At 39.1% G+C, this 10,643-nt stretch overlaps 1 protein-coding gene across 1 annotated transcript; it reads right to left on the reverse strand.

Annotated features, from left to right (window-relative positions):
• Nucleotides 1-4,005: 4,005 nt before the first annotated feature.
• On the reverse strand, nucleotides 4,006-5,804 carry LOC121769704 (aspartyl protease family protein 2-like). Its single transcript, XM_042166441.1, has one exon. It carries the CDS (start codon nucleotides 5,638-5,640, stop codon nucleotides 4,300-4,302), a length of 1,341 nt encoding a protein of 446 aa, XP_042022375.1. The 5' UTR covers nucleotides 5,641-5,804; the 3' UTR covers nucleotides 4,006-4,299.
• Nucleotides 5,805-10,643: the final 4,839 nt, after the last annotated feature.

Genomic DNA, 10,643 nt, shown 5'->3' on the forward strand with positions numbered 1-10,643 from the left:
CATGGACCGAGTTTTTAAGAAAAAATCAAACAAACAAGTCTAGATATGATCTTTATTCAATAAGTAAATATGAAAACTGAATTACACCTAATGTGACAAAATTAATTTCCTATGAATGTTTCAACAAAATTAATTTCCTATGAATCAACTAATTAGGAGTATAATATTATAATAGGATATTTATTATCACGTGATCGAACCTGATAATATAACTTCCCACAGCTGTCCATAAATAGGAGTAGCAATCTTTCAGATCTGTAGCAGAGGTAAAATCTTTTGGCCTATTTAATTGGCTTGAAATAGTTACAGATTTATAATTAATTGTTAATTTGATATACGTATCTAAGTTAGTACTAGTAATTTTTAGAGTGATGCTAAATGGCCATAATGTGGCCGGCCATAAAGAGTTAATTTAGTCCATTTACATGTATAAAAAAAATTAGAATTACCGATATAAACTTATATGTGTGTGAATGGACTTGTGAGTTGATACTTATCTTTGAATTCCATTACGTAAAACACATTAATATCACGAATTACTGTATACGTTGAGCAACAATCAAGAAATGACAGTAGTAATAAGTTGAGCAAAAACTACGAAAGATCAACACTAACATGTTGAGGAACATATAATGAACATGATATAAAAGTAAAATCAAGTAGTATTAAACCAAAAATTTTAAAAAAAATCAATTTTTTTGTTATTTAATTAATTTATGGCTGGCCATAATGTGGCCGCATAGCTTTATTCTAATTTTTATTGACGGATGCATCTGGAAAATACATATCTTGCTTTTACCATGAGGGCAATAAATTAGAAACATGGCAATATTTTGGATTTAAAATCCAGAAATTTGCGGCATAATTTGAATTTGGCCTAACTATTCATCTTATGAAGGAAAAAACATGGCATCAAATTTTCTTGTTAAAAAAGGAGCATCTTTTGCATTAAAGTTTGAATAATGGAAACGATGGGGACAAAAGCAAATTAATAATGATTTCGGCCTCTTTGTGCAGCCCTTCTTTTCTCTTTGTATTGTCCATTTTTCGTTTGTTTTCTAGTCATATCCCTTTACTTAATTTGTTTTATCATATTTTTAATTCTAGTTTTCAAGTTTGGCTAAACAAGATAGCCTTACATAAATTTGAAGAGGACATAGTACTTTTATGGAAACTAGCGTGTACTGTCTGGAACACTATGTATAAATTAATATAATTATAATTTACACATAAAATGATATAAGAGCATCCACAATAGCGGCGAGCACACAGCCTCGCCGATTTTTGGCGCTCGCCGGTCTGCTCGCCGAACTATTGCAACCGGCGAGCGCCAAATCGGCGAGAATTTCGGCGAGCGCACGCCGATTCTCGGGCGCTCGCCGATCGGCTCGGCGCTATTGCAGCCTCCCGATCGGCAAGCGGATTTTTTTTTCGAAACACTATATATACGCGATTTGCACGTCATTTTCATTCGCACCACTTGTTTTAACGAGTACTCTCTCTATCTTAATTTCTGTACAAGATCAACAACGTGAAATGGAGAACAACAACGAAGGTACTCCAATGACGAGCGGGTCTCAAACTCCCCCGGTACCCATGGGAGGTGGATGGGGTCCGATGCCCGGGTACTACAACATGTACCCGTGGCAGCAGATGATGTCCGGGATGGCAGCCGGGGAAAGTATGCCGGGGTGGGCACCCGGTATGCAGATGATGCCGGGGGGTACCGGCGACTCAGGGGACGCTGGGGGGGAAACATCTATTGCCCCAGTTTTGATTTTTCGACTGCTTCTTCGCACACATCGACCCCAACGGAGGCGCAGTTCACGCAATATGAGACTTTCTCCTTAGAGAAGTTGGGGTTTGATCTTCACGGTGTTCCGGAAACTCCCGTTCAAACGGGGGGAGTAGGGCGGGGTCGGTGACCCCAAAGAAGAAGGGCAAGGTGAAGGGCAAGAGGGTCGGCGAGTCGTCGCAGCCGGGTGAGGACGACTGCTCGGTACGGAGGAAGTGGACGGATGCGGAGAACGGCGTAGGTGAGTGTTTGCGATGATCCCCTCACTTCGAACAATCAGAGGATCGTCAACATGTGGGCCAAAATAGCCGCAGCCTACAAGGCATTTTGCCCGGAGGGGAGGCCGCGCAATGGGGAGGAGTGCCAGAAGGCGTGGGACCGAATTAGGGCTGGGGTATCCCGATTTTCGAGCTTGTACGCCAACGCCCTCCGCATGCAGAGCAGTGGCCAAACGGAGGATGACTGCAGGAGGACAGCGGAGAAAGCCTTCCCCCAGCCCGGGTTGTATAAGGAGTTCACCTATTGGAACTGCTATGAGGTGCTGAACGACTCCGTGAAGTTCCGGGCAAGTGTCGACGCTGGCTGGCTTGCCGTAGAAGCAACGACTGAACTATACCGGTGATTACATCGGCAGCAGCGGCGGTTCTCACGACCTCCCCGAGGGTGCTAAGGAGCTCCCGTCCCCTCCATCGTTCGCTCGTCGAACTCGCCCGGTTGGTCAAAGGCGGGCGCAACCGGAGGCGAGGGGGCGCCGGGGGGTCCCAGGAGGTTCAGTCGGCATCCCCCCTTGGCCAGTCGACAGAGAATCTCAAATTCTTCGCGCGTCAACAAATGCGTGCTCAGATGGTCAAGATAATAGCCGATTGGAAGGCGGCAGAGGACCCCGAGGAGAAGAGTTTTCTTCACGCATTGCTCGTGAGCATGCGTGACGATTTGAAGGCCACCGCGGCATGGGGGGTACCTGCGGCGACGGTGGCGACGACGACGGCGACGGCGACGGCGGCGACTGGGGCGACGGAGACGAGGAGTGAGGAGGAGGTCGGGATTTTTTTAAATTAATGTAATTTTTTTAATGTACTTTTTTTAATTTTAAATAATATTATTGAATTTTTCTCGTATCTGTGTCGTAAATTTAATTCCGTATTTTGTGTGATTGTCAATTATTTGTTTTATATAATTTTGAGTGATGTGGCTAGGCTATTGTTGGGCTATTTGTTTGTTCTGATGATGTGACAGGAGGATTTTTAATGCTGATGATGTGACAAGAGGAGTTTGTGACTGGGCTATGGCTGGGCTATTCTTATTGTGGATGCCCTAATTGCCCTATTTCCATATGAGTAATTGAGTGCATTTACTTTATAGCAAAAATAATTTAGTAGTAGGAATTTATTTTATTCATGTTTACTCTTTTTCTATTTTATTTTCTTACATATTTTCTCTTTAAATATTTATTTTCTCTTCACTTAAATTATAAAACAGTAGTGCCATTTTTTTAGAATCTCGAAATGTAGTACTCCCCCGTCCCTATGTAGCTGAGTCATATTCCTTTTTAGGTTGTCTCACTGTAACTGTAGCTGGGTTATTTCCTTTTTTGGCAAAAAGTAATTTACTTTCTCTTAATTTATTATCTATTCATATCTCTACCTTTTCTCTGTTTACTCTATTCTCCTTTTACTTAACTCATTTAAAATATTTTTTCTTAAATTCCGTACCGATTGTAGCTGGGAGTATTAGTTATGATAGGCTAAAAGGGTATAACATTAGTTATGATAGGCTAAAAGGGTATTAGTTATGATAGGCTAAAAGGGTATAACATACAAACCATGTGTAAGAAGCTAACCATCATGATCGATAATTTTTTATGCATATCAATGTTTTTTAAAATATTTTATTTTTATTTATATACTCTCATAAATTTGTTTTTTTTGAGCAAATAGTTATATTTAGTGTAATTGCAGTCTAACGACATACTCACACGCTCTTGAGTAAATTAACAGGGCTGCCACGTGATTAAATATTAATGATATTTGAACCTAGAATATGTTGATATTAACAGCAGATTGTATATAGTGGAGTATATGGAATTGGAATCATTAAAATGACTAGTGACACTGACACGTGACACGTGACAGACATTTTTTACAAGCAAAGGATCAAAATCTATTACTCTACTCTAATCTTCAAATAAAATAAAAAAACGGTAAACAATGTCATTAAATTTTCTGAAAGATTTATTAAAAATCAAATTAGGAGTGAGTTTCAATAAAATCCAGATTACAAACCCCAAATTTGAATAATCAAATATCAAGACATGTAGTATTCGAGACAGCTTTTCCTCTGCACATTGCCTGTTTTTTATGTCACACATAAAAACACACCACAAAATTTTAATAAATGAAACACCTCACCTGTCACCTGCCCCAAATCCAATCACATTTCGCTTTTTCCAAATCATCATCTAAAATAAATTAATCCACACTAAAACATTAACCCCGATCGCAACTTCACGGCGGCGCAGAACAGCCGCGCCGGGTGAAGCCGAGCCGCGATCGATCCTTATCGAATTCGAAGGTGTAACCTTGCTGCATCAAGTTCCCGATCACCGCGAACCCCGCGTCCGTCGTCACCGGCTGCAAAGCCAGGCACTTCACGTCCTCCGCCGCGTCGATGAAGTAGTTCCGCGGCGGAGGCTTGAAAACCGCGCCGCCGCCTAGTCTGAAACTCAGCTGCGGCAGACTCGTCCTCGGCCCGCCCGACGACACGTTCAGGCACAAATCGAACCCCGGCACCGGATTAGCCGACTCCGGCAGCTTCACAAGCCGCTCGAAAACGGCTAGGATCGTGCGATACGCCGGCTCCGGTAGAAAAGTTATGGTGGTGCCGGAATCGACGACGGTTCCTCCGTTTCCGTACTTATCGATTGCCCAAATTGAGGGAGTAATTCGTAATTTCACATTGTTAATTGATACGCTTTCGATCTTAATGTAGTAGAATGTTTGTGAGAGAGGATTGACTAGCAATGGAGTGTAGCTAAATTTGGATTTACCGGCGCCGATTAGGAGGTAGCTCGTCGGCGGCGGGGAGAGTGTGTAATCCATTAAGCAGTAGGAAAACTTATGCCCGAAATCTCGACCCAACTGTGAGGTAAACGAGATCGGGCCGCGGCCCAGGCCCAAAACACCATCGCCCCCATTGAAACTTGGGCCGGAGAGGCTAGGGCCCGAGTTCCAAAACCCGCATCCGAAGTTGAAATGCTGGAACTTCAATAATTTACCGGCAGTGGCGTTGAACGTCGTCGTTTCGGTCGAGAAGAATCCGGTGGTGACGGAGCCGTCGGCGTAGGAGTACTGGTAGCGGCAGGTGCTGTGGAGGCGCGTGCGGTTGCAGCGCGGGGAGTTTTTGGGGTGGGGGACGAGGTTACAGGCCGGATTGTAGCAGTGGTGGGGGGAGAAGGTGGCGGAGCGGCGGGGGCGGAAGGGGGCGGATTGAGGGGAGCAATGGCGGCGGCAGGCGGAGCAGGAGACCCAGGTGAGGTCGCTGCCGGTGTCGGCGATGAGGAGGAGGGGCTGCGGAGGGGTGCCGAGGTGGAGGGAGACGAGATACTGGCCGGAGCCGAAGGAGGCAGCGGAGGTAACGGGGAGGCGAGGGCGGGGGTGTTTGCGGGAGGCGGAGAAGAGGAAGGAGAGGCGGTGGTTGTCGGCGGAGAGGGCGTCGGAGGGGGGGGGAGGGTAAGGGTTGCGGTGGAGAAGGGGGAGCTTGAGGTGGTGGGAGGCGGCGGCGGAGGAGAGGAAGAGGAGGAGAAAGAAAGTGAGGAGAGACAAAGGGGATGAAATGAAAGGAGCCATAAAGATTAGTTGGATGGGGAAGAAGCGCGTTTTGCAATATAGCTGTAACGTTGCGTTGCCCACTCCCCCTACTATTTAAGACTCACACATGTGCTACATACACTTAACAAACTCCTGCTTTCCACTTTTTTTTAACATCCTACTTCCTCTTCGTCGGAATCCTAATTTTCTACTTACTTGAATTTGTTTTATTTATCTAGATTGGAGTTCAATTTGATCCTATGATTACTGATTTATATCAACTTTGAGTGACCATGTAATTGGCTCCCCATCCAATTTATTCACATAATTCTCATAAATTTATGGATCCCGACGGATTTAGTGTTGCGGTCTGACATGGCATCCAACGAGGAGGAAGCCATGTGGGAGAAAATGGGGAGTTTGCGTATGCGCTGCAACGGTACATTGCAAATATGGCAATAGTATTGTCGATGCCTCATGTACCGATCACGTACAGTACATGCACCGAGAAAGTGAAATTTTTTCGTTGGTATCGTGTGTGTAGGTAGAATGATGGTCGTGTGCATAATCGACACGTTAGCGGCACATATTGTATAATCACCATTTCAGATATTTGAGTAGCTAATAGTCGGGTGATATTGATGCATATGCATGAGTGGCATCACCGCTTTTCCAAAATGCTAAGCATCATCGACTATATAGGCAATTTAACTACTACTATCATTTTAAGTTTGGGTTCATGAAGCATACCAAACACAATTATATTGAGGTAGAAAACTCTTCTTTTGGTGGCCTACCTTAATTATTGAATAAAGGACACCAATACATGTGACCCTAAAACTCAAATCTTCTAGCAGCTAGATGACTAGATCCCCAAATGTTTTACTAATCAACCTTTCTAATTAAATCGCAATCGTTTGCAAAGGTCTCTAAAACCCAAAACCCAAAACCCAAATCCGTCTCTTTGTTTAAAAACCGAATTTGTGTGGGTAGAGCTTTCAAAATTACCATATCTTTAGATCTAAATTAAAAATCTCACTGAGCTCATGTCTCCAATCCAAATAAACCTTGGTCACTAAATTAGTTAATTAATACGAGTATATGTAGTTTTCACATTGTCCATATTTATTTCTATTAATAAAAATCATATAACATAATATCATTACTCATTAAAAATAAGTACGTAAATACCGTGGCAAGTGAGATGGGGACAATATCAATAGATTCAATAGGAAGGACTTTAATTTGTCTGTAATTAAGAATGCTGGAGCATCATTTTCCATCATTAATGGCAAGGTCTTTAATTCTTCACGAAACAAGTTAAGCTTCTAAATTTAGATGAAGAATTTAATGAAGGAGCAAATATCATGAATAGTACGCGGCTGTCGACAGCGATAACTTTTGCTTCTAAATTTAGATGACTAATTAAGCTTCTAAATTTCGATGACGAATTAAACGTCATGAGTACATTTTGTTAAATTCTCTAAATTCTATCCCACATCGACTTGGTGAAGATCCCATCTAATCTATATAAGTGTGGATAACCCTCCCCCTTATGAGGCCTTTTAAGGGGTGAGTGGCCCATTTCTAATATGGTATCAGAGCGGGCCCAAGTCGATGATGGTTTTCTCTTTATCTCTTATCTACCTCACGAGTGGAAGACCGATGTCCTTTCCGGCCCACATCGATGATGGTTTCTCTTGCATTACCGATGTCCTTTCCGGCCCACACGTGAGGGGGCGTGTTAAATTCTCTAAATTCTATCCCACATCGACTTGGTGAAGATCCCATCTAATCTATATAAGTGTGGATAACCCTCCCCCTTATGAGAGATCCCATGTATGAGAGATCCCATCTAATCTATATAAGTGTGGATAACCATCCCCCTTATGAGGCCTTTTAAGGGGTGAGTGGCCCATTTCTAATACATTTCTTTTCCAAAATATATATGTATTCATAAAATTTATAACTATTCTAAAATTTCGTGTCAAACTTTGCAACTACTTAAAGAAATAGTGACTTTTTTTGCATTACTTTTTTATTGTAATCTGGAAAATTTAGGAATGTTAATAACGCATCTATTGAAAAGTTTATCATAATTTGCAACTATAATAAACTATTATTTCTTCAACGGAATCAACCCTAAAGATTACAGTTATTAAAATTAATAATATGTTTTAAGAAATATAAAGAAAAGTTGGTGAAATTATTATTTTTATATATAATATTAGTGTTATAATAAAATGTGAGTAAAATAATATATAATTTATTTATTAAAGTGGTAAGATTGAAATGAAATATTTTATGATGGACATTGTAAATTGACCGATACTAACAGCTAGCAGCGAAGCCACTTGAGGGCCAGGGTCCCCCACCAATTTTAATGTTTAGTATATTATGTATACATATATTTACATGAATAGAAATGATAATTGGTGCAAATGGTTATTGATTTCGACTTACCACCATGAAGTATACTGTTCGAATCCTCTTAGTGCCTAAACAATCATACAATAACTTAACGTACAAATCCAACGCACACTAACGGTTGAACATACTAAATCATTGAAGTTGAGCCGGTGAAATTATTAACAAGAATTTATACTTCTAATGTTAAATTTAGTTAAAAATTAGATGTAGTATAGTTTAATAAAATGAAAATGTATAATGTACTAATTCCTTCAGAAGTTAAAGCCCAATCTCTTTCTTGGGCTTTTTTCAATTGACTTTGTTGGCCTTACACCGAATTCGAACACGTTTGAGGGCCTTTTGTGGGAAAATAAAACTTTTAGTATAGTTCATTACTCACGAAGATTTTATAATTTTCGTATATTCTTGCATCGTCTATTTCGTATTTTTGGCCTAATCTTAAAACCATTGAATGCAAACTTAATTAGTAGTGAATGATAGGTTGAATTTACATAGTACTCCACATTTTATCAACTACTTAGCACATTGCGAATCATTTATTTATTTGGGCTCATGGGATAATTAATTTGATTTATCATATTAAAGTCCAACATATATTGGGACCAGTCCCATGCCCATTAATTAAAATTTTCTTTAGATAGTCTAGTACTCCATTTAATATGTAAATGATGTCGACTGTCGAGTTAATTAATGCTAATTGAAGCTTGAGGTGCACTATGGTCCATCGAAATCCACGGTGAAATACGTCAATTAGATTGTAATTATGATGAATAGATTATAATAATACGTAAATGAAACAAAATTTGTGGTTTTAGATTTTGAGTTGCAGTTAGTACGTAAGGACAACTAGAGTATCGGAATTCAAAAGTATTAGTAATTAATTTCGACTTTTGATGTCGGATTAAGTTTAATCTTAACTCCAAACTTATGTAAAAATTAGGAGAGAGAGAGAGAGAGAGAGAGAGACAGATTAAGCTACACGCACCAAATGATTGAGATATTATTCCAATGTTTAAAAAAATTTAGTCTAATTTGTATAAGTTGAAAGCGTGATGTATTGATTAACAATTAGCTATATTATAATGAGATCTGTCCAAAAAAATGAGATTAGGCCAGAATTCAAAGTTAATTAATTAAAACAGACAAACTATGTTGGCATGCATCATTAGTGCGTAGCTAGATTTTTGTTAAGCAAAGCACAGCTAAATAATGAGTATTAAACAAAGCAAGAAAAATTAGTTGTGAGTCAAGTACTAGCTAGTTTGAAGTTTAAATTAACCCTAATTAGAGAGAGAAAGAGAGATGGTCAAAGAAATATGGGCTTAAATGGGAGTAACGCAAGATAAATACTGATTCAAATAATTGACCTAGTATATATAGGGTTTTAAGAGGTGAGCTATCAACTTCATTTTTTATTAGCATCTCTCACCGTCAAATCCTGACCGTCCATCGCTGCAACTAAACTAAATGCTCCACAATCAATTGTGCATTATTTGGAATATGTCTAAAATGATCATCAAACTTTAATAGAAATAAATAATATCGAACCTTGCACTATTAACATGCATGGGCTGCTGATTGTTTTCAATAAGCGAAGACCGGTTAAATTGACGAGTCAAACTTTTTGACCCATTTATGGCATGATTATTATTTTTCATTCATTATACTTCTTTGAAGTATAAATAGCTAAAAATTTATTAACTGTTTCAAATAATATACTGTCCTCAGTTTCTTTCTACTAAAATAATTACAGATTATTACTTGTATAATCTTAAAAATAAAAATTGTTTAAACGCTTTACGGGTATATTAGGGACACTCAAATTTAACCATGAAGAATTCAGCAAAAATGAAACATTTTCTTAGAAACATTAGTGTATATGGACCCTAATATTTTGAAAAGATGATCACATCAGTACTGATTGTCTGATTTTTTTTTGAAAAGTTTGAAATTTACCAAGTATCACTAATGTTCACATTCTATATGGGAAGAAAAATCAAATTGACAAAAAATAGAAACTTGATGCTCATTTTCGCTGTCTTCTTCGGTATAAGTATAAATTGCCATGGCCCACCTACAAGTTTCATTCCATTAGTTCCAAAACGGATTTTTTAACATATTATTTCACGAAATAATTTAATTTTTTGTTGCCAAAACTATTTACATATAATTAATTGAATTCCATTGACACCATAACTATATTCAACAGCATGAGGTTGATTATGATCATGGTTTAAATATGCCTAATAATAATGAAAGATGTGTTTATGCATGCACGAATGTTATTGATCCTGGTCTCCTATCTCTAAACCCAGAAACCAAATACTACTCCATATGGTTCATATTAGTATTGATCATGGTCTCCTATTAGGGTTAATTTCATAAATAGTCCATATGATATTTGTATCAAATTGGTTATTAAATGATCTCCCGTTAATTTCACAAATTATTGTCTTTTTCGGATTTGTGTGTGTGTATATATAGATATTGTTCAACCCCACCAATAGCAGCCTTCTCCATCAATAGCTTATATATACTAGCACCACAGCATTGAAATACATATGTATTTTTCAATAGTTAAAGCCACGTTAAATGCCCCAACTTCCATTTCT

This window comes from Salvia splendens, chromosome 16, assembly GCF_004379255.2.
Source record: "Salvia splendens isolate huo1 chromosome 16, SspV2, whole genome shotgun sequence".
NCBI classification, from domain to species: domain Eukaryota; kingdom Viridiplantae; phylum Streptophyta; class Magnoliopsida; order Lamiales; family Lamiaceae; genus Salvia; species Salvia splendens.